General features: G+C 38.3%; 1 protein-coding gene and 1 long non-coding RNA gene across 2 annotated transcripts in view; one reads left to right on the top strand and one right to left on the bottom strand.

Moving 5' to 3' along the window:
* The window catches only part of LOC120529598, a 51,751-nt gene that overhangs the window by 10,174 nt on the left and 15,621 nt on the right, over positions 1-25,956 (top strand). The window lies entirely within an intron of this gene.
* Positions 9,215-25,460, bottom strand: myd88 (MYD88 innate immune signal transduction adaptor). Its single transcript, XM_039753523.1, has 5 exons — positions 24,811-25,460; positions 18,898-19,026; positions 16,820-17,000; positions 10,795-10,886; positions 9,215-10,200 (listed from the first exon to the last, which is right to left on the bottom strand). The coding sequence occupies exons 1-5, from the start codon at positions 25,124-25,126 to the stop codon at positions 10,046-10,048; spliced, it is 873 nt and encodes a 290-aa protein (XP_039609457.1). The 5' UTR covers positions 25,127-25,460; the 3' UTR covers positions 9,215-10,045.

The raw sequence follows: 25,956 nt of genomic DNA, 5'->3' as shown, positions 1-25,956 counted from the left end.
TTATATGTTTTTGGCCTCGTTATTAGGACTGGACCAGATTCAGTGTCACAAGGAGATTAGAACATTAGAACACTCTAGACGAGAACAGGCCATTCAGCCCAACAAAGCTCGCCAGTCCTATCCACTTATTTCTTCCAAGAAAACATCAAGTCGAGTTTTGAAAGTCCCTAACGTCTTGCTGTCTACCACACTACTTGATAGCTTATTCCAAGTGTCTATCATTCTTTGTGTAAAGAAAAACTTCCTAATGTTTGTGCGAAATTTACCCTTAACAAGTTTCCAACTGTGTCCCCGTGTTCTTGATGAACTCATTTTAAAATACCAGTCTCGATCCACTGTACTAATTCCTTTCATAATTTTAAACACTTCAATCATGTCTCCTCTTAATCTTCTTTTTCTTAAACTGTAAAGGCTCAGCTCTTTTAATCTTTCCTCATAATTCAACCCCCGTAGCCCTGGAATCAGCCTAGTCGCTCTTCTCTGGACCTTTTCTAGTGCTGCTATGTCCTTTTTGTAGCCTGGAGACCAAAACTGCACACAGTACTCAAGATGAGGCCTCACCAGTGCATTATAAAGCTTGAGCATAACCTCCATGGTCTTGTACTACACACATCGTACTATATAACCTAACATTCTGTTAGCGTTCTTAATGGCTTCTGAACACTGTCGGGAAGTTGATAGCGTAGAGTCCACTATGACTCCTAAATCCTTCTCATAAGGTGTACTCTCAATTTTCTGACTGCCCATTGTGTCTCCCTTTGTTATAATTTCTACATGGTATGACTAAAATGTATGGAATACCTTTAAACTAAAGTCTGCAATGTGCACCTTAATCACGTCTGAATTGTTTGATTTGTAATTTTAATCTTTGGAGCAGAGGGGTTAATCAAGGAAACGATGTCTTAAACATTATAGAGGACACTGTATATTCATTTTCTTGATGTTTAAGTTAATCTTGTCTTACCTTTAATTTGTCAAATTATGGGCACTGCATTCTTTAATAGTGCAAACAGCATTACCAAAAAAATATTTAAAAATAAAAATAGAAGATAAAAAATTGGGTGGTCTGCTACAAAAAGTGCTCTCTTCAATATTGTGGAATATATCTAAAAAGTCAATACCAGGAAACTAAAGCTGGAATTCTGAATTCTCGCCTCATGTTCATCTGTTGATCTCCAACCCAAATGTCTTCATTGTAAATCGCTGTTCTAATACTTTTAAAAGGGACCGTATTATCAAGCTAAATTACTGTTTGCTGACAACGCTAGGATGTATTTGTGTCAACAGCAACAAGACAGAATCCTAGGCAGATTCTCTTTGTTTTTTCCTGACATGTTGACTGAAGTTTTAGTAACCACTGAGAGTGTGCGGTTTTGCGGCCGTCCCTTCACTAATCTAACGTTACACAACTGGTGAACACACCACAGGTCAGCACTTTTCTTTTTTTATATTTTTGTTAATTTTAATTTGAAACAAATAATATTGTATACAGTCAATACAAATTTAACAAATCAAAGCAAAATTCAGCCCCCATCCGAAAGAGAGAGAGAGAGAGAGAGAAGCCAGCAACCGAAGCTACTCTATAAAAGGAGCAAGAAAAGAAGGGTATCCTTTTCCCTGAAATGGAAGCTTATTCTAAAATGTTATTAATTCGATCCTGCCATATTTTTAAAAAGTTTCGAACAGATCCACTGAGTGAGAATTTGATCTTTCCAGCTTCAAGTAGCGTTAGAACATTGGTTACCCACTGACTTAAGAGTGGTTGGGTGGGATTCTTCCAGTTGAGCAAGATAAGTCTATGTGCTAGTAGCGTAGTAAAGGAAATTACAGTTTGTTTGTCCTCCAATTTAAGGCTGTCTGGGAGTACAACAAACACAGCTGGGTTAGGAGTGACTGTGACACCAAGGCAGTCTGATAGGCATGCAAAGATTTTTGTCCAAAATGTTGCTAATTTGGTGGACGCTCAGAACATGTGGCCCAATGAGGCTGGAGCTCGATTGCAACTTTCATAGGTTGAATCTTGCCCTGGTAACGAGATAAATATGCTCGATAAAAGATTTTAATTTGAATGACTGAATGCTTTGCACTTATGGAGCTCAAGTGTATTCTCTGCATCACTGCCTTCCATTCCTTTTCTGTAATATTAAGTGACAGATCCTTTCCCCAATATACTTTTAAATATTTTTATAAATTGTTGCTGTGATATCTGACTATTCAAGACTGATCAATAATTCTTCTGGAATAGAACTAGGTGGAAGGTGAGGAAAATTGGGCAGGTTCTGTTTAGCAAACTTTCCAGCCTGAAAGTAGTGGAGGAACTGTGTTGATGAGGAACTGCATTGATGAAAGGTTGTATTTGAAGTGTAATTGTTTGTAGAATGCAAATACATTATCTATGCACAAGTCTCAAATTATTGTAATCCCCGACATTTTCTAGACATTGGATTGTGTATGGGCGGCACGGTGGCGCAGTGGTAGCGCTGCTGCCTCGCAGTTAGGAGACCTGGGTTCGCTTCCCGGGTCCTCCCTGCGTGGAGTTTGCATGTTCTCCCCGTGCCTGCGTGGGTTTCCTCCGGGCGCTCGGGGTTCCTCCCACAGTCCAAAGACATGCAGGTTAGGTGGATTGGTGATTCTAAATTGGCCCTAGTGTGTGCTTGGTGTGTGGGTGTGTTTGTGTGTGTCCTGCGGTGGGTTGGCACCCTGCCCAGGATTGGTTCCTGTGTTGGCTGGGATTGGCTCCAGCGGACCCCCGTGACCCTGTATCTGGATTCAGCGGGTTAGAAAATGGATGGATGAATGAATTGTGTATATATTCTAAATGGTGAAAAAAGGTTGTTATGTAGAGGCTAAACAGATAAAAGCTTTTCTGTCCTAAAGTGCTTTCTGATTTGGTTCTATATTTTGAGAGAATAAAGGGTAATTGGATTTTTAATGTAATGACTGTACTTTGTATTAAGAAGGACACAAAGCAGGGAATATAAAGAAGTACTGCAAGATTTTATTTCTATTGCAGACCAGGCTTGTGGATATTCATCAATTTGTGTCCATGTCCAGGTCTTTATAGCTTGTATATTTGCCGCCCACTAATAAAACAGAAAGTGGGGTAGTGCCATGCCTCATTCTGCTTTATGTCGTTGTAGAGTCGCCTTTTGGATGTGAGGATGTTTCGAATTTCAAATACTTGAAGCTATGATTGAGTCTAATTTCTTAAAAAATGAATTGTGAATATATATGGGGATGCTTTGAAATAGGAAGAGCAGTTTGGGAAGGACAGTCATGTCCTCCGTTAACGTAAGGTGCAGGGTAGACAATCTAGTCATGTCTTGTTTAATTAAACAGGACAGCACTTCACCAGCAGCAGACTTCCTCTTCCATCATGGGACTTAAAGGATAAGTTCAGTATTATTTAACTCAGTTATTTTTTCCCCACAATAATTGTATACATTATTTACAATATTTTTTTTCTAAATGAAAGAAAAAACTTTACTTTTCTTGTTTAAAATGGGATTTGTGGAGCATCAGTACAAATGTGATAAAAACCTTCAAATTTATGGAATATGTTCATTTTCTAGATAAGAATGTTTTAGAGTATTGCTATGCATCTTGAGATTGTATGAAGATTATGAAACAGCATATCCATCTCATTTTTGAAAAAAAAAATATATATATAAACATTTTGTGAGATTCTGCTTTATTAAATGAAGCTCAGCTGTGCTCTTCACCTCACTGCCTTCCTTCCTTTGTGGCAGCCTTTCTCTCCTCAGGGTTTGTTTTACAACTCATTTCCTTTGTGTTGTAATTGCTGTTTCTGCTGAGAGAGATTCAAGACCTTATGGCATAGTTGGCATCTATTCAGACACATTTGCTCCATGGCATGATTCAAAACATCCATCCATCCATTTTCTAACCCGCTGAATCCGAATACAGGGTCACTGGGATTGGCTCCAGCAGACCCCTGTGACCCTGGGGATTGGCTCCAGCAGACCCCCGTGACCCTGGGGATTGGCTCCAGCAGACCCCCGTGACCCTGGGGATTGGCTCCAGCAGACCCCCGTGACCCTGGGGATTGGCTCCAGCAGACCCCCGTGACCCTGTATTCGGATTCAGCGGGTTAGAACATGGATGGATGGATGTTTTGAATCATGCCATGGAGCAAATGTGTCTGAATAGATGATGTATATATGTTCAGTATATGTATATACATGTTTAATAAACAAGTGTTTTTCATAATACATTATATAGTGGAATACAGTAAAAAAAATTACTCTTTTGTAATATAATAAAATGTGACAGCAGTGGATTTTTGATCACAACTGCTGCAGTTATCCCAGTGCCTTAACTGTGTAATTTTAGTCACTGTGTTGGGTGCGTGCAATGGAAGGGTAAACTATTGATTTTTGAACGTATATGCTTACATTTACTTTTTAGTTCTTTTTTATGATTTTCTTTTGCACGAAGTGGTATATTCAGACTCTCTGTTGGGTTTTCGGTATACAAAATCTTGTGAGGTTACTAATGCCACCTTACTTGTGCTTGATAGATACAGTCTCTGGGTTTGTTGAGCCCAATGAAAGATTCTTCTTTGGATTTAAACATGGAAGTTTTCATTTTTATAATCACTTGCCCACCCACACCCATACACACTCCCAGTTACTAAACTGGAATTGATAATTCACCTAAACAGCATGTGTTTGCAGATCACATTCACTGATGGAGGATGTGCAAACACCAGGCGTGAGATTCAAAACCAGGGTGCTAGATCCATGAGGCAGCAGCACTACCAGGCCTCCCTACATGAGAGCCACTCATCCATACAGTATTCAGTTTGCCAGTAAATCATTTCTTCCTTTCCTCATACAACACATCTCTATTTTTCACCAAGCTAAAGAGCTTCAGAGACATGCGAGGTTTGGTGCTGCTTTACGTCATTGTTACTTGAACTCTCCATCCAAGACGCTGTCTGTGTACAGACCACTGAAAGAAATGTGTTGTTAACTCAGGAAGACTAGTGGCAAGAATCAGTTTAAAAAAATGTATTTACCTTGTTATCATAAAGCATGTTTTCTGAAATGAAAACCTTTGCTGCTTCAAAGTAAATATATTTAGAGGTTTTTTAAATGATTGGAAAAATGCCCCATACAACAATATTTATTTATATAGCACATTTTCGGACAAATTATGTAGCTAAAAGTGCTTTACATGATGAAGAGAAAAAAGACAAAATAAATAAGAATTCAAATAAGGGAACACTAATTAACATAGAATAAAATTAAGGTCTGATGGCCAGAGAGGACATAAAAAAACTCCAGACGGCTGGAGAAAAAAATAAAATCTGCAGGGGTCCCAAGACCACGAGACCGCCCAGCCCCCTCTAGGCATTCTACCTACCATAAATGACCTCAATCAGTCCTCCTGGTATTCTCATGGAAGAATTTGATGATGACAGTCATGTGGACTTCTGGCCTTTAATCTAGCAATGTAAGGACATCACGGTGCTTTGATTAGGTGGTGGTGGCGCAGATCGCCACCCGAGAAAACCGGAAAAAGAACGGAAGAGAAAGTAGGGGCCAGTATGGATTTTGAATATGAATACCATGAATATTAATTGAATATACAGAGCATCAGGATTAAATTAAAATGAAGTTATGAGAAAGCCATGTTAAAGTAATGTGTTTTCAGCAGTGTTTTAAAGTGCTCTACTGTATTTGCCTGGCGAATTCCTATTGGCAGGCTATTCCAGATTTTAGGTGCATAACAGCAGAAGGCCGCCTCACCACTTCTTTTAAGTTTAGCTTTTGGAATTATAAGGAGACACTCAGTTGAAGATCTAAGGTTACGATTTGAAATATAAGATGTCAGACATTCCGAAATATAAAATGGAACAAGATTATTTAAGGCTTTGTAAACCATAAGCAGGATTTTAAAGTCAATTCTAAATGACACAGGTAACCAGTGTAGTGACATCAAAACTGGAGAGATGTGCTCGGATTTTCTTTTCCTAGTTAAGATTCTAGCAGCTGCATTCTGCACTCGTAATCGATTTAAGTCTTTTTTGGGTAGTCCTGAGAGGAGTGCGTTACAGTAATCTAGTCGACTGAAAACAAACGCGTGAACTAATTTCTCAGCATATTTCAATGATATAAGAGGTCTAACTTTAGCTAGAATTTCTTAAGTTGAAAAATGCTGTCCTAGTAATCTGATTAATATGTGATTAAGACCCCATTTTAATCATCAAGAACTGGCCCAACCTTTTATTAATGTAACAATTCACTTATGAACACACTTTTACCTGGCAACATGATATATACTACAATTGGTATTTTTAAGCTGAAGTTATTTTTTCACAAAATTATCTTTTGTTTGCCTAGTCACTGACACGTCACTATCCAAAACCATTGACAGACGTCTGGCCTGAAAGTGTTACTGACTCCAACATGTGGTTTACAAGTAAATCCGGGGTCAATAAAACTTTAAAATGCCCATGGGGAGCAGGGCTCTAGAGTGCGACCAATTTGGTCGCACGTGCGACCTAATTTCTCAATGGTGCGACTAAAAAAAATCAAAGGTTGCACCGGTGCGACCAGCCGTTCGAGGGGGAAAAAAAACGAAACTCCGTGACTCTTAAAGTCTCCCTGTTGTTTAACAACAGACACACATTAGGCCCATATTGTGGTCTAAACCAATTAGAGATAGTGAAGGGGATCCCGCCGCCGATTGGCCGTGGTCCAGATATTCCTGTACGTGCGTGTACGTTTGAAAATGCATGTGATGCAGTCAGACAGAGAGAGATGAGTAGCCCATCAGGTAAACAGTGGATGTAGCCGCGGATTATGAGAGAAGATGAAAAGAACGATTGACAGCTTTTTCGTTAAGAATGTTAAGTTAGGGCCTGATCTGTCTGAAAATCATAACCAATGCTCTGACACGGAGCCACCAACCTCCTAAGTTATAGCAAGCCCTGGTCCGGAGACGGCATTAGATAATGAGCCACAAACGATTGAGTCCGAGCCCACTGAAATTAAAATGGGTAAAGTGTATTCATTTCGAAAAGAGTGGCTTGACCAGTTTCACTGGCTAAGATACAGTAAAGCCGATAATATAATGCACTGTATTTACTGTAAAGAGTGTGGGAAGACCATGGCCGGCAGTAGTGCATTTGTGACTGGTTCTAATACATTTAGAATTGAAACGCTGAAAAAGCACAATGCATCTATAAAACACATTACATGCCGCGATAAATGCACTGCTCAAGTGTCCCCTCTCCCCGCTGCCTTTCAGCGGCAGGCAGCAGCAAACAGATCATCAGACGAGGCCGAGATGATAATTAAGTTTAACGTTGCCTACAATATTGCAAAAGAAGAACTTCCCTTCACTAAATTCAAGTCCGAAATAATTCTTATGAAGAAAGATGGCTTGAACGTAAACCCGACGTACAGCAATGATGTCCCGTGCGCCCAATTTATAGGAGTCATCACAGATACATTGAAAAAAAGACGTCTGTGCAAATTGCGAACAGTGCGTAAATGGCATTCCTGATCGACGGAGACACAGATATCGCCACAAAGGAATGCGTCATTGTGTACGGTCGTATCTTGCGGAGAGGAAGACCGGTGAATATACTTATTGGACACATTGAGGTCGAGCATGCTCATGCCCAAGTCTGGAAGATTTTGATGCTAGAGAGTGTGGCCAGCTGGTTTAGTCAAGGCCAAAGATCAAGAAGGCCAAAGATCAAGAAGGCCAAACTACAGGATTTGGCCATCCGAGGGGCATGTGACTGCAATGGAGGATAGTCCATAAGACATTGAGCCATGAGATGTTCAGTTTGAAGGCCTTAAAACGCTTAATTTAGATTTTCTTTTTAGTTAATTTATCTTGAGATTTTTTAAGTTTAAATTTCAGCTCAGTAAAGCACTTTAAGCACCAACACTTTTTCAGTACGTTACCTTTCTTGTAGAATTGTGCTTGCCTTCAAATAAAGAACTTTATATTGACCAGATTGTTAGTTAATCATTTACAAGTCAATATCGCCTATATGGACAGCGATTTAAAAAAAAAAAAAACAAATAAATAAAGTGAACTTGTAAAACTGTGGTGTTAAATGTGATGCAGTTGAAAATTTGGGTGCACCTAAGAAAAAAAGTTAGGCACACCACTGCAAAAAGTTAGTCTAGAGCCCTGGGGTGGAAAGGTGAGTGGCCTCTGGGGCCAAGTAAGATGAAAATTTTGGAATACATAACCAGAGTCCGGCCAGACAGATAAAGATTGTAACTCTAGCCAAAGATACAGTGGTACCAGAAAAGCAACTCACTATATAACAAATAGTCTGTTTTCAGATTTATTTATGACCATTATGCAGGTCAAGTGTGTACTGGATTCTCATTTATTGTATACAACTTTTACTTTAAAAGGAAACAAAAGAAATAAACAAAAAAAATGAATAAAAAACACAATGATTATACAAACGCATGTACCAAGGTGTAGGGATAAACAAATTAAAGGTTATTCCCAAGCTCAAAAAAGAAAACAGAAAAGAAAGCCAGGCTATGTTCATACTGCAGCTCAATTGCAGTTAATTCATTCATATGTTACACAGATTAAATTTTTTACCGTATATATTCACGTATAAGTCGAGTCTTGAAACCCGAAAAATCGATCATAAAAATCAGACCCCGACTTATACGCCCGTTCAAAAATATGACATTTAAAACTTTTTTTTTTAACATCTTCTTGCCTCCTCTAATTTCGCAAGTTCCTCAGAAGTTTTGAATTTTGTTGCAACAGTGCAGTTACCAATTTCTTTCGCCACTTCAACGACTTTTAATTTAAAACCAGCTTCATATTTTCTTCCGATTGAACGCTCCATCATAGATAAGGGATGCTGTTACGATAAATGTTTATGAGATGTGAGATACAATGAACATAAAACACTGCAAGCATCGCTTCAGAATAGTTCAGGTATTACCGTGTGGTCACATAGACACAATACATAGAAAAAAAGGCCGTGTGCCCAGTGGTTACTCTCTCAGGTGGGTGTTAGCATGTCATGATCTCTTAGACCAATAGCGTGAGTTTTCCACATTTGACTTGTATACGACTGACATTATAAAAATACCAGAAATTATACAGTAAAAATCAAGCCCCGACTTGTGTGCGGGAGAACTTAAACATGAGTATATATGGTATGTGTGAATGACCAAAAAAACACATGGAATCAAACATTTATACTTTAATATGTGATACTAAATCTGATACAGACATATGTTACATGTGTTTGAACACCTAAATCAGAAAAGTCTGTAAATTTACATTCTCCAACTAAACATCCCATAGATCACCTCCTTGGGCAGACAGATGTGGTCCAACCTTGTATTTTTTGTAGAGTAACAGTCAAATTGCAGATGCCAAAAATGTTGCACTGTGCTTGTTGCAAGTGAGTGCAGCTCTTCTGCTAGATGTTTTCTGATAAAAATTGTGAGTCATAAGCACATATTTTTCCAAGAGAGTCTTGGAGACAGACGTTGACATAAGCAATTGAATGCCCCCTTTGGCATTCTGACTTTGTCTAATCATTGTAACACATTTGAAGTGTTGCACACATCTGATTGCTGACCAGTCCAGTTCCTCCTTACACAAAGTCAGACCAGTCGTCAAGTCATTTCCCAGTCACATTTCTTTATGTACACTGGATGGTATGCACACACCAGCTGAATCAAGAAAATACTTCATTTGTTTCTCTTATGCCAAAATTATGCAACACTAAACACAATGTTTCAGATGCCCCTTTTTGTGTATGAAGGCACGTTGTGTGTAGAATTTAACAAAAGCAATGGCAGCATAGGAAAAAAAAATGCTTCAGTATTTACAAAACTCATTTTCATGATAAAAACATTTTCGTAAAAAAATGTCCACAAGTAGTCATGATGCTGTTTTCACCGTGAGAACTCTCTATGCCTGCTCTCCACAAACATATGCTAAATACCTTTCTTACCATATATTTTTCAATGCAATTTGAAGGGAGAGAAAAGAAAAATCAGCAGAGGCCTTAGGGAAGGGACAGAGCTTTGGCTAGCCTGCCCCAGAACCACGACTTGGTACAAGGATTTGTGTAGTCACACAGCGTCAAGAAACGCAGGATATTCGGAAACTTTTTCTTCATAGTCTTGTACTTCACGGGGATGAGTCGTTTTGAGCGTGCCCCTGTCATGTCACACATAAAAAAAAAATTTGACAAAGGTTATATATCGTCATCTTCATATATTTCTATAAATCTATATTATTTATTCATGTTAAAACATCCCAAACGCAGAAATCAATGGAATGGATGGATGGAACTGAACTACTTTACTGGCCAAGTACATTTACAAAAAACATGAAATTGCACTTAAACACTAACATTTTACAATGGGGAACCCTAGAATTAGTGACTTACACCATCAAAATAAAAAAATAAAATAAAAATGCAGTCAGTGTCAAATAGCTTCTTTTCTTCAAAAATAAAGCAGTTATTCAGGCTCCTTACTCTATTCTCTTTTTCTGATATTTTCAGCACAGAATCACCTAATTTAAAGAGATAAAATATAAAAGGCAGCTTTTGCTTATCACTCTTAGATTAACATCGTAGAAAGTTAACGATTTTAAAGTGGTCAAGTATGCTTCCTGTTACAAGCAAAATAACCTAGCTCAGCATTTCCTGTTGAAAGGAGTGATAAAGTAGATACATTACTTTGTTAAATTCATGTAACATTAATAATAAAACAAATACCTATAATAATCAATGTTAAATATTCTTACCAGGACTGAGACTCAGTGCAAATTTGGTTTGAAAGTCACATTCTTCACTCTCTAAGTAGTCATCTGATATTACTACTACCATTCTCTTGCATCTACATAGCAAAAAAAAAAAAGACAAAAAACAAAAAATCAAAAACACTGCCCATTGTAATACACTTTATAAATGCATCAAAATAGTAAGATGGGTAGTCACAGGTTGCAGGAGTTTAGCTGTTCATGTAAAAAGTGCAAATGATTCTGTTTGATGTCTTCCTCTCACAATCCAAAGACAGTGCTGATTTGTGCCCACAGCTCCAGAGTCCTGTGTTCCAGTCCTGCCCTCGATGTTCTTCCCTTTTCTACACGTACCTCAGCTTTCCTTTTACCTCGTAAATATGCTATATATCTATGTGTTAATAATCCATGTATGAGTACAATAGGTTAATAATCCATGTATGAGTACATGAGTGTGTCATTGTGACAGTGTGGGTTGGCTCCATGCTCCCTCTGCCATTTTGAGAGCCTCTTGAACCTCACACTGTCGATAACATAATCGGTCGAGTGTGACAGATGAGGACAAACACACCAAGCAAGGGGATGGTGAAAGAGTGAACAGTGCTTTTAGTAAAACAAAATTCTAACAGTGTTCCTGAAGTACAGTTTTTCAAAATGTTCCATAAATAAATAATCCATAAAAAGTAAAAGTTACCAGTGGAGATTAAAAATGCAAATAAATAAATCCATTAAAATGAAGAGGTTAAAAGCCAGAGACAGTCTATAAAAACAGCGAGCCCCAATGCTTCACTTTAGAAACTGGCATCTCCTCCAATTATCCTATTTGGACCATGCTGTGTTAGGAGACGCCTGGCAACAGGTGCAGTCAACTTTCTTAACTGGGTTCCGTTCCCCGACACCCTTCCTTCTGCATCTGCTGGGCAACCTGACAAGCCACACACGTTTCTCCTACGGCTCACCTTCAGCCCTTGCAGGGAGATGCCATGACTCAGGTCATTCCTACTCCTAAAGTGCTCATTAGGAGTGCCCCTATCAATGCCTCCATTTCCCATGGGCCTGTGGCTCACTCTCAACCACCTTCCTCCCTCCATAAGCTCGGGCGCACGCCCCCTCTCTCTCTCTCTCACTTCATGCCTTCCATTTCCCTTTCAACCTCCTTCTTCTGTTCGTCACTTGAAAGTCTGTTTTCCTCTGATCTGCCTTTGTTTTTTTCCTCCCCGTCCTGCACTTGCGCTTCCCTTTTAAAGCGGGGACGTGGCACAGCTGTGGCAATCAGCAGCTCCCATCCTCAAATAGGGTTGTGGGTGATCCTGCACCTGTGCACTAAGTGCAGGGCCATCTGCTCTTGCGTCATGCACAGGAGCCCCTCTTGCCATGCTACCACCCTCCCCCACACAAAGATGCAAGTGCCAACTAGCCGCGGACCTCACTTTATCACAGTCATGTAATGAACCAACACTCGATTATTTTCTGCCTAGTGCCCTATGTAGCCAAGATAGACTTCGGCCCAGCAACTCTAAACTGGACAACACTGGTGCAAACAATGCATTAATGGAGTAACAATGCCACACTCTTCAAACTAGCAGAAACACTGAGTAACAAAATCCTAGACTCATAATTGTAACTGGTCAAAAGAAAATGGTAAGGAGGTGTTCTTTAATTTTCAGTTTTCACAACATTTTCATTGACCAGGTTTGGAGAAATTATTTCTTGTTGTTTTATCCACTACTAGCAAAATACCTGCGCTTCGCAGCGGAGAAGTAGTGTGTTAAAGAAGCAATGAAAAAGAAAAGGAAACATTTTGAAAATAACATAACATGATTGTCAATGTAATTGTTTTGTCACTGTTGTGAGTGATGAGTGTTGCTGTCATATATATATATATTCAAATATGAACATGCTGCATAACAAAACCTAGAAATATAAATAAAATGTGTTCCTTTCAGCAATAACAAATCAAATCATTCAGTTGTCTTTGCTCATATGTCATTTTAGAGCTGGACGCCTGGCATCTTTTTTTGGCAACAAGTTTGTTTCTGTTTGGTGTGAGGTTCTGTGTTGTGGAGATTCTCAGGATGGATTGCAGGTGCTCATCAGTGAGGCGACTCCTGTGTGCTGTTTTGTTATTCTTTATCACTGAGAAGAGCTTCTCACACAGATATGTGGTACCAAACATGCACAAGGTTCGAGCCGCATGTAGACGGACTTTTTTTGTTCTTCAAAGTCACCAAAGCGCCGTGCAAACTCAGTGCGCTCAGTTTATCAGCAAAGTGCGTATTTGGGAACACCATAGTGACGACTTGGTTTAAGATTACTTGGCAACAGGGAAAGTGGGGCAAATTGCACTGGTGCATTTGTGTCTCCCATAAAAGCAGCTTCACTTGAAATCACTTTGTGATTGTGCACGGGTAAAAACGTCCGCTGAAGTGTCAAGATTCTTATTTAATTCTTCTGCTTTCTGTATCTTCTGCATTGCATTCAGGTTACCCTGATGTTTTGTCTCATAGTGCCGTCTTAGATTAAATTCTGTAATTACAGCCACATTAGCTCCACAAATGAGACACACGGGTTCAGTAAACATATACTCAGCCTCCCATCGGTTTTTAAAGGCTCTATTTTCAGAATCAACTTTTCTCTTCAGCATCGTGTGAGCTAGCCGCAATAACTTGCAGCATCATAAGCTAGACTTGATTAACGGTAAGTGTTAGCAAGGCAGCTGAAGCGCTGCATTATGGGATCTGTAGTTTATTGTGTTACCAGCGCTTCATATACCGGGCCATTAATAACAATAATACAGTATATAAAATGATCTCGGGCGGATATAATTACGCCGGGCGGATGTGGCCCGCCCTTGAGTTTGACACATATGGACTAAATAGAACTTGAAAAGATATATTTTTCAAATGTGATCGCGCAATTCAGATAGAGTTGGCGCACTACAGCCTGCATGCCTCAATAAGTCATCCTCCCTGCCTTACTTTTTACCGTTCATCTAATGAATACACTGAGTATGGCTTTACCAAAACAATCATTGATGGCGAATAAAGTATCCATTATTCGAGTATGTAGATCGGGATATATATATACATATATATATACCAGCGTATCGCAGCGAGAAGTAGTGTGTTAAAAAGCTAGAAAAGAAAAGGGAACATTTTAAAAATAACGTAACATGACTGTCAATATACAGTATTTGTTTTGTGAGTGTTACTGAGTGTTGCTGTCATCAAGGATTTGATTATCATTATTTCTTTCAATCAGGTTGTATTTGTAGGATGTGTTGTGTTCAAGTTACATTCCGTGTTTGTCAATCGTTGTAAAGATGACAGGTTTCATTCATCGATTCGTTTCTTACTGCATCAATAAACAGCTCGTCTTCTTCTTTATCTGAGACCTGACACACTGCATGCACGGGTTTTTACACTGTCTTCCTTTAGCGGGACATTGACTTTTCCAACGTGTGCTTTGTTTCCGCAGTAGTTGGATTTATGAATATGCTTGTATGTATGGCGCTTCATATTTTTGCTGCCTTTTCAATTGTGTAATTCGGTTTTGTTCAGCGCTCTTTGGAACTGTTGCTTTTTATCTGTGCACTGCGTCAGTTCCGTGAGCCACTCGGTGTACATGCATCGAAGGTTCCCAGCTGTGCTGGTGCCATCTTGTGCTATGTCCATGGCTGTATTTAATGTTACCTTAGTCCTGGCACTTAAAACTTTCTCTCGCAGTTTCGCTGAGTTTGTGTCAAACACCACCCTGACCATCTCATCTTCCTCTCCATAAGCACAGTCCTTCACCCGTGAATATTTACCCGTGGCAGTTTGCTATTGGATTGCGCTGACGGACGGCCTTATATGGGCAGGCACTAAATTACAAACGCCAGCGGCAGCCTGTCTATGAACTTAATTTAAAGTGTAGGTTTACATCGTGCTTTGTTTCCGAAGTAGCAGAACTCATGAATATGGTTGTATATGTCACTTTCGCTTCGCTTCTTATTGTTTCGCTGCCTTCTCAATTATATAATGCATGTTTTCTTCAGCGCTTTTTTGAGGTCTTCCTTGTTTTCTATGTACTGCGTGATTACGTGGGAGGCATGATGATGTCACACGAAACTCCGCCCCACGGCGTTGAAGCTCATCTCCATTACAGTAAATGGAGAAAAACTGCTTCCAGTTATGACCATTACGCGTAGAATTTCGATATAAAACATGCCCAACTTTTGTAAGGAAGCTGTAAGGAATGAACCTGCCAAATTTCAGCCTTCCACCCACAAGGGAAGTTGGAGATTTAGTGATGAGTGAGTGAGTGAGTGAGTGAGGGCTTTGCCTTTAAATAGTATAGATCTAATATTGAATATTGTAGACAGCCATTACCTATATCATGTAGAAGACTGGCTACATGCACCATATACATTTTAACCTTAATGGAGGCAAATGCCAGGAGTAAATCCATTCAAATGTTGGAAGCAAAGCAAGAATGTATACAGTATATATCTTTCTAATGTTGCCTTTCTGTGAGACATGGTACACATGCGTCACATACAATTCTAATCTCTGATGTATGTTGTGCATCTATTTATTTGGTTCTTTTTATACTCTGATAATTTATAGTGCAGATAAACCTGGGACATTTTGAAAGGAAACAGGGTTATATCCCTACAACAGCTATAGACTGTCTTTTCATTTCTTTTTGCCAAAACTATCAAAAAGAGTCAGACCTAAAGAAGCTATATTAACACCTAAATTTGTTATAACACACTATTGAGCCTAAATTGTATTTATACAAGATGAGGCTGCAGCATAAGGATACAAAAAAATATATACAGTATATATTTTCACATTCAAGTGTATCATCCATAAATTCCAAAACACCTACTGGCTGTGAGGTCATTGCCTGAAACAACTCTAACCTACAGCTGCAGCATCTGTGCACCATGTTATTCTCTCACATCCAGCTATCTGATCTGTGCACTAGATCGCAAGCTAAATAATGTTAGCCATCCAAGATACCCAGACAGTTGCAGGGGACTTTAAACACTCCCACACCCTTACAATGGTTCTGTAAAGTTGATCTGGACATATAATGAGGTGACTACAACACTACAGCATCTACATTTACAACAAGATGTAGGATGTATCATACCAGCTTCAGGAATTTTCTGGTTGTTTTCACACTAAGACTTGCATTTTATTCAGATTGTACTTGCACAATTCCAGTTAACATTATGTGAATTTCCTGCAATCCTGAAACCTACATTTTATCTTCTCCACTATTTTTTACTGATGCACAAACAACTAACATTTGATGCAAGTTTGATACCCCATGGTATTCTTTTGTCTGAAGTGATGAGGTAAAACCACACTAATGTTAGGACTCTAAGCTGCTGTAGTATAGAAACACCAATGAAAAATAAATATATAATACCACCGCAGAACAATGTGTGGGTCTACAGCAACTTAAGTGCTAGAAGGTAGATAACTCTACTATGGTAACTTCTGACTAAAACAATATTTGAAGAAAGAGAAAGAAACTGTGACACTGATATTGTATCAACTCAGTTAAGCATGACTCTTAAAATCCACTGAACTGATTAAAACAGAGTTCCATCCAACAAAAAAGACAGAACCACTTTACTGCATAAGATTGTAAACATTGAAATAGGAACAGCCCAGCTATACTATACCTCTGCTTTATAAATTGAGCATTTCTTCCTTTCTATTCACAAGTAAACAATCTGATGTTGTGGCTAGGGAACAGCAATATAAATCAGAGGGGTTGACATTTGCCTCTCTCTCTCTCTCTCCCGACTACAGAACTTTGGCCAACTCACTAAACTTATCTGTTATCCAGTTGTTAAAAAAAATAATAATAAAATATGTATGTTCTGATCTTGTAAGTCACATGGGTAACAGTCATTTGCCAAATATTCATTTATTATAACAGTAAATTAACTTTTTCATTCTAGTGAACCCAGATATTTACAGATTAACCCATTTGTGTTTATTGAATTTTAACAAAGGCATACAAATCTGACCTGTTTTCAATAAGTTCACTGGAGATGGTCCACACGCAGGTGCCTGGAAGGACATCACGGTCAAACACACAAAGTTTCAGCTTGTACTGGGTTTGTTCCAACTGCCTGATCATTTCATGGACAAATTCAATATCATTTTGGCAATAGCAGATAAATGCATCAAATGTTTCTGGAATATTTCCTACAAAAGAAATATACTGAATTAAAACATCATTTATCCTGCCCATTAATAGTAGAAATGTTCAACAGGCATAACATTCTCACACCCACTTGTGAATGCAATTCACAAGGTCTAGACCCTACAACAGCAGGAAGCATTAAAACACATAGCCAGGATTTTATATTGTAATATGTCCTTAAATACTGAAAAAAAAACTCAGTTTTTGTTTTTTTTTTTACATAAAATACCAAAATGTAATTAGCAGAGCTAAACATTCCAACATAATAGTATTAGACTGGCATTTGATTAGTACATCTGTTACCCAAATCTAGTTCTGAACCTAGTTTATAGTTTAAAGCATTTCTGCATTCTGGAAAAAAATATTTAAAATGTTGTATATTATGGCTCAGAAAAAAAAAAATTTTAATAAGAAAGGTCTTGGGGAAACCTTGACTATGCCGTGCACTACCTAGATTACCCAGAAAACACTGGAAAACGAGAAAGGAAAATTAAAGGATATTTTTGTTCAATTTTTAGTCAAACATGAAATAATTTAGTGAATAATTATGGCTGTGCCTGCAACTGCATATTATTATTTATGAACCAAAACATTTTATTCCTACATGCTTTTGATAAAAACTGAATGAATTTATTTTTTAACTGGCAGTATGGTAGTTCATTTCATCTGTTATGTTCAGTGAAATGTAGGCTACGTGTGTAATCATATTGAGGAGACAAAAATCACTACTTTGTGACTGCAGACATTTTTCTTAAAAACTACAGTGGACTGATTTTAGCTGCAGATGATCTATGGTGAACTGTAATTGAACTCTGTACTGTTTTTTTACATATAAATATGGAACTTAATTCACAGATGTTTCACACAGAGCAACACTGTGAGAATCTTCTGTCTTCTAGACTAGTTTATCATCTTATGCATTTTGTCTAAATTGACAATATTTTCTTTTTATTTCAACTCAGTATATAACTAATTTTTAAATCTTAGGTAAGAATGACTTCTTAGTCTACAACTCAAATGCCAAGGGAAGTGGATACTGTATAGACAAACACCCTTGACAAAATAAATTGTTTTGCACAAACTTTTGTGATTGAAGCTCCGGGGACAAGCTGTCCAACATCAGAGTAGTTAGCCAATTATTTGCATGTAACATCACAGAGTCCAGAACCACGTGCCGTTTTTAGAATTAAGGATGGACCACCCAAGAGTGAAGGAGAGAACCATCTACTGGGGCACTGAAGACACAATTTAGGCATCAGGTTGACTTCCGAGTCAAGAAATGCCACATAACAGCATATAATATACATGAGTGTGGGAGTTTTTACTATTATCCTATTTTATTACAAATTGCTTTGTTTTAAATTTATATACTTTGAAAATCTTGGGTGATTACCGACAGCACTTGCTCCATGATTACCTCAGATTGCCACTACTTTCCCACAGGCATAGCGATTGAGGAGGGACACTTCCAGTAGTGTGTTTCACAGTAAGGAGTAGCGCAGCATTACTAAGAAGCAATAACCAAGCTATATCACCTTTCACACTTAGATACAGGTCTTGTCACTTGAAACCAAAACTAGTGGGTCTCCAAGTCTAGTACTGAGGAGTGATAGGTGATGCAGCAGGCGCCACTCACAGTCACTGCTTAAATGTTAGCACGCCAGAGTCTTTCTATGTGTGTGTGTATAAAGCTTAGGGTGCATCAAAGTAGGTCAATCCATAATGAGCGCGGCAATCCCACTCATCCAATGATAATACAGTTATAGAAGTATCTACTGCATGAATAAACACATTTCCTTAAGACATTTAACTCAATTCACTTCGTTTTTGTTTAACATTATTCATAAAAAAAAAACACTTCTGATAACTTTATCAGCTGTTAAGGAATTCAGTACTTACCCAGTGGGTCATCAAGGATTGTAATTCCATTATTCTCTGGCGTCCTTGGAAAACAGCTATCAACTTCATATACTTGAACTGGCTTTTCGCTCGGTGGCCTCCTGGTAAGATACTTCATGCAATCTTTTTCTGTAAGACAACATGCATTTTTTCAACATCATTGCCTATGGTCAGCTTTTTCCAGAAAATGTAACTACTGCTGATTATCACTAAAAAATAAGTTCTATATTTTTCATAATCATGGTATATATTCATTTGCCACATGATTTTTTTTTTTTTTTAAATAACTAATCTGCTCTTGCATTTTACAATGGAGCCAATGGTTATCACGGTCCTAAGTGTGAAAAAAAAAGCATTAAAACTTACCTATACTTCCACTGTGAAGTATCAAAGGTTGCAATTTAAGAAAACATGCATTCTACCTTTCTGAGGCATACTTGTCACTATGAAAGCAAACTGGAAATAATACATTTTATGAAACATTCTTGGTATTATTTTCTCAAGGTAAGGATACATTTGCTATACTGAAATTGTGCAAGGCAGTAATTAATGCAAACTATATGTATGTATGTATGTATGTGTTCTGTGATGAATGGGTCCAAAATCAATGGTGGGGTTCTGGCACTATAAAAAATGCTTCCAGGATAGTCAATGACTCCTTTCAACTCACTGTCTGGAAAAATAAGTAAAAATTAAATACATATTAAAGCAGAGTAATTATAAACATGTTGTCTAATAATTATCCATTACTACAGCTGCATGTGAATATTTGCGTTTTTACACAACTGTTAAATTTTGTGCTACACTTCCTGAATTAAAAAAAATAAAGCATTAAAAGGAAGTGGGGACAAAAAAATGTCTGTGTGATATTTAACATTTTTAGGACAGTGGGCACATAAAGCTAACAGCAGTTAGTAATTTACTAAGCAGCAACTGGATAATACTCTTCAAACTGTATCCGGTTTTGGAATGATTGTCACTCCCGCCCCCCATTTACTATGGGCCGCTGCCCCCTGCTCATTTTACTAACCCACCCCCGGATTTGGTTTACGGGATATACAATTTAAAGAGATGGTTATTTTCATGGGAATTGTTGCATATGCATTATTTTCACTTTTACTTTAAAACTTCAGTAAAAACAATATTTCGAATTAACTTTTCTTCAAGATCACACTGAATTTTGATTCTGTGTTTGGACTTAACATCGTGACAAAGTATAACTGCCCATGAGTGAATATTGTTTCTTTCTCTCTAATAAATAAACCAACTTTTTCGAATGTTTGTCCATGCTCTTTCTTCTTCACTTAGTCGTTAATGTGTCATCTAGAACGTATACAATTATTGTCCTGAAAAAAATTATATGAGCCGAGAGTGCAGGAAGTGTGTCTTGACAAATGCTTTCACACAACTGAGAGGTTAGATGACTGTGGTCTTGTTTGAAAATGATTGCAAGTAGAGCATGACTTGAAAGAATCTCATGTTAAAAGTCTCAGTCTCATGGGACTTCATTCCAAAAAGTCTCTCAAAATGTCATGTCGTCTCCCAAGATTTTCTTTATCATAATAGAGAGATATAGTTTTTTTTATTGATTAATGCAGTATTTGTTTCTTACAACTTTTCAGTGATACTCTTCATTAAGAGTGATTTGATTGCAGATTGAGGACAGTGATTTGGACCATTGAGAAAACAACCCATGAGCTGGCATACCACATGGCACCCAAACTGGCATGAACACAGCTTAGTTAGTGCTCTGCTGGCCCCAATTAGCAAAGGTGAAAGGCAAATGGCTGATACTTAGACAGAAATTCTAACCAGATGTTTACTAATCTATCATGGTGTAGTTTGTATATTTTTCTCTTGATCATATCTTTTAAGAGACATAAAAGAATAATCCACCCCTCCCATTGAGAGAGAGAGAGTCTGATGTGAATAATCAATGAGATTACAATGTTTATTCTGCATGACAATAAGGCATCTAAAAATTTTAAATAAAATATTCATTCATTCTTCTAAAACAAAAAGGAAATTCTAATTGCATTATTTAATCTTCTCATGATAAAATATACAGGAGTTGCCACCTGGGTCCACAACTACTCAAAACCACAAACTGTTTCAGTTTCTGCCAATAAAAAGACAGCAAGGTAGCTGCCCAGCATCAGAGAATGCAGCATGCTTAGAGAACAGTGGTTTTCGATGTCAGTCCAGGGGATCCCCCCATGGCTGTAGGTTTTTATTCCAACCAGTTTCACAGTCAGTGTTTCACTCTTATTTTTGATTGATCTCAATGCTGCCTTAAATGACTGCGTACCTTTTACCATTTCCTTTTTAATGTAACTGTATCCAAATGCTGATGATAAGCAATGAGCACAGCAGACACTGGCAAAAACAGTATTGCATGCTAAATTGGAGTTATTACTTCACTGCCACTTTCACTCGTCTACTCTTTAAGAAATGTTTCTGAGAAATGCACAGGCGAGTGAAAAAGGCAGTGAAGTTAAGAACTCCACCTTAGCATACAATGTTGTAAACATTTGATTACAATTACACTACCAAACTCTATGGAAACAGTTAAATTAAACAGAAAATAAATGAAAACTAAACATTTGAAGTGGTTAAGACTTCAAACCCTGAGGTTGTGGGTTCAAATCCTGCTACTGACACTGTGTGACCCTCAGCAAGTCACTTGACCTGCCTGTGCTCCAAATAGAAACCAAAAAGAAATGTAACCAACTGTACCATAAATGTTGTAAGTCACCTTGAATAAGCCAAATAAGTAAATGTAATGTAAAATGTATATAAATATTTCAGAATTTCTTAAATTAAGAAAATAAAATGGCAGCTACCTAACCAATCAGATCAATTAAAAAAATCAGCATCAAGACATTCTATTTAAACCTTTTAGTTTCAATGCCCAAAGCACATCAGTGGGTGGGAAGCTGGCAGGATGGAAAATATCTTCAAAACAGCAATATAAATATATAACAATGGAGGCAAGTACAGTCATCATTCCCCAACAGGCAGCAAACAACCAATTTAACACAAACACACTTGGACAAATTCATCAGATTTTTGCAGGCGACTCTTAAGGTCAGCACACAAGTTCATGGGTAAACTTGTATAAGATCTGGTAGTCCTGCTCTTGACTTAGCTAGCTAGCTAGCTAGATACTTTATTAATCCCAAGGGGAAATTCACATAATCCAGCAGCAGTATACCGATACAAAAAAAAACAATATTAAAAGCTAAGCCAACTTTATCAGATTGAAGGAATATGAAGAGGAGTTGGAAGGGGAATGACACATTTAAAAAAAAAATAGATCTTAATGGCTTTATGTTTCTGTCTGGAAAACTAAAGTGTCTCCACAGTTTTGATTTTAAAAGGGCTGCTTTCTGTTCTATACAAAGCGACTGCTGTCCCAAACCATGATGAAAAATGTCACAACACTTCCAATAACAGACCTATACAAAAATGTTAATTACTGTGATGGCTGTGTTAACTGTTTTCATGTCACAATTTTGATTTGAAATATGAGTTGGCCAATTAAAAAGCTACACTTTATGGCTGTATTTCAATAATCTCTGAAATACACAGAAATTTTAGATATGCCCTGCCAAACACAACCTTTCTCCTATATGTTCTGCGGACACTAAAGCTTATAGCTTATAATCATCACCAGGCAGCTATACTAGGGGCCTGTTAAAGGAAATTATAAAAAAAAACAGTTGAGGCAAAATAAATAAATAGATAATATATTAAAAATATGGTTACTTCATCTATATTTGGACTCACACAGTCCATTTTGGAGTAACAACATGGAAACCAGCCCTCATGATAAAACTACAGGTGCTGCCACCTGGGCCTACAAAACCATTCTGTGTAGATGTTTCCAACCAACTACTCAAAACCACAAAGAAGTTTCAGTTCCTACTGATAAAGAGAGAGCAGAGCTGCTACCCATCATTCGTATATAAAAAAAGAGGTTTTACAAATAAGATAAACCCTCCAATACGACCTACAGATACACCCATTCAGATTTTTACATGGAAGTTTCTAATTAATATTTTTTTATTGATTTATTTATACACCCACTCCTCATACACACACTTTCTCCAAACACTCTTTATCTCTTAAAGGGCAAATTTAAAGTTGCCAGTTAAATTAATAACATCTTTAGGATGTAGGAGTAAAACTTCAGAATCTTGATAAGCACTTGCACAGATACAGCCAGAAAATGGCCTATGGGCCTTTGAGGCAACAGCACTAACCAATCATCTGCAAAAATCCTTGATTATGTTCTTCGCATTTCTTTATCAATGACAACCAGAATACAAAAATAAAAAAATGCTACTGTTTTCTCAGGCAGCACAGCCGCTGTCTCAGGCTACTATCAACATTCTATTTTAGCATTTTCTAACTTCCTACTTTGCATACTTTGTAAAAATGATTTCTATTAAAAAATGAAACAGTAGCATTCTAGTCTACTTCTGCTATATGTTATGAGAAAATATGCATTCTGTCCACAAAAGGGGCTTGTCAGGAACTGCTGGGGCACAAGAATGGCACACAACCATGGGTGTGCCAGATAAGAACCATAATTTAAAATTAACCATTTTACTTAATGGTCCAGTGTGACAAAAGCGGTATCTGCCAGAGGCTAGTATACATCAACATGATCCACATTTCCTGATGAGGGGTTGCAGTACCAAGACACTGACTAGATCACCCTCTGCTTAGCAGTTTCTCTCAACATCACCTGGGGAATGCCTCCAGGATAGCAAACAGATTCTGTATAATTCCTCCAGCCTGCCCTGGGTCTGCTCCCAATGATCCATGCTTTGTATATCTCCATCGGGGGTGCCAATGGGGCATTCTATCTCCATGCTCAAAATATCTAAATACAATCCAAACATGCAGTGCTTCTACTCCCAGGTCCTTCCATATTGCTGAGCTATCACCATGGCACAGGGATTGCACCATTACATGCTTGCAAAGTGCCCCACACAGGACAGGTGAGATGCTCATACATATTTTGGAGGGTAGGCCATACAGGAGCTATACAGAGTGCTGGCCCTTTAATAACATACAAGGTCTCAGGAGAACATGCATCCTGAGCACAAACTCTATTTGGATGGCCCCTGGAATTTTTGAATCCGTTTTCTCAAGAAACTGGATGTAACCTTTGGGGAAATGTTTTCAAGGCTGCCTGCATCCAGTGATCCACTGACCTCAAAGTCAGAAGGCAGTGTGGTTGGAAATTTAGTGAGAGAGGAAGTCGAGTGAAAGAGTTTTGGCACATGGACACCAGACATGGCAGATGGTTAAGGACCCGATTCCATGTAGTTTGGGTTTACTTTGTATTTATCTTTTATTGCATTTCACATACAGCATTTGATAATTTCTTCATTTCTTATTTTTGTTTAGCAAAATGACTTTTGGTGCCTTTAAATTTATAAAAAAAACCTTGTTATGAGTTACAGCACCACACAGAGGTGCCACCAACAACAATATACAAAATGATACACAATCAGACACACAACTATTATGTATACACTACAATGTGAAACTTGATTTTGTGTTTGCTAGTTGACACCCCAAAAATATACTGATTGGTAGATTATTAACTAAAACGGATTACATGTTAACTGGATAAATTATCGCAGATACAGGAGCTACTTTTTAATGAAAATAACCTACTGCGTGTTTAAGTGCAATTAATGATAAAGTATCGATTTAATTAATCTACATGATAAGTATGATGTCTCATACTCCACCCGCTGTAAAACAGACATCCAGCTCTCTTTGATTTACTTAAGTTATTCCGATTGTTCAGTACAGTTTCCCTCGTCGTGTGCACATTTTATAGTGTGCCACAGAGACCAAAAAGACCCAGCAGTTACTGTACACTATACTCACCGATACTCGGGCGCAAATCCTCGACGATGTCCTGTCTCTCAACTTTGGCAAGAATATTCAGTAGCCTCCCGACGGTAGCGTCCGAGCATCTCGACGGCCAGTCGTCCAGGATTTTCCTCGTCGGGTTTTCATACTTCTCATAGTTGCGAATCTCTAGATAGCTTAAGTCCGTCTCTTCGGCAAAAGCGGTCCAGTCCGCTGCGACAACGTTACGAGGATTCAGGTAGAGACCCAGTCGATTCCTCACGTCCACGTTAAGAGCCGCGACTGGAATACTATCGAAGTCTACAGCGTCTTTGCCGTCAAATGCCGCCATATCGCAGTGAGAAAAAGTGCGAGCGGAAAATAGTTTGGTCCTGTAGCAGTTGAGCTGCTCGGGTTCCCGGACGATGTAGGAAATTACTCGGCTGCCTTAAAGCCACATATTGCAGCTATTTTGTGCTCTCGGAAATTAAAATACTGGGTCTACAACATACACAACATATTTAATTTGTACGTTCTCCCATCTAAATAATTAAAACATATTTTCGTGTTGTTAAAAACCTAAAAAATTATTTTGCTGTAGGTGATCAGCTCCCTGGTGTCGCACCTCTTCCGGTTTGTCTTCGTTTTCGGGAAATCTCAGACTATCGACTTTTGCGAGGAAGCGAAATCAAGTTACGTCACTGAGGGGCGGAGTTAGGAGTAAGAGAAGGCTGTTGGTGCCATTATTGGTGGCTGGAGACATTATGGGCGGGCAACGCGTAAACCAAAAAGGCGTTGGCGTCGGATGAGTTCTACAATGTGCGGATGTCGATATGCGTGCGCTCTGCCCTGAACTGGCGTCCCGTCCTGGTCAGTTTTAGTTTCCAAGTTAAGTCTCAATAATTGAATTACGCATGTTAGAAAATAGAAGTAGCCATATGATACACGAGCCATGTAATATTTAAAGATATTGCCAGTTTTACTTCCTCAACTCATTTCTGCGTACCATATTAAGTAATCTGAATGTTAACACAGAACGGTGTCGCAGAAAACTCACGGTTACCGGCTGTAACCAGCGCCACACAAGCATTGTCCTATATTGACACAGCGTATTTAAAATGCCTAAAGTAAATATGCACCAGCATTCATGGTTATCCACTTTAACGGAGAGATTAGCTAGTC

The sequence above is a fragment of the Polypterus senegalus genome, chromosome 5 (assembly GCF_016835505.1).
Source record: "Polypterus senegalus isolate Bchr_013 chromosome 5, ASM1683550v1, whole genome shotgun sequence".
Classification (NCBI taxonomy): Eukaryota; Metazoa; Chordata; class Cladistia; order Polypteriformes; family Polypteridae; genus Polypterus; species Polypterus senegalus.
Note: the sequence above shows the minus strand (reverse complement) of the source record. Positions and strands in the feature narration are given on the sequence as shown.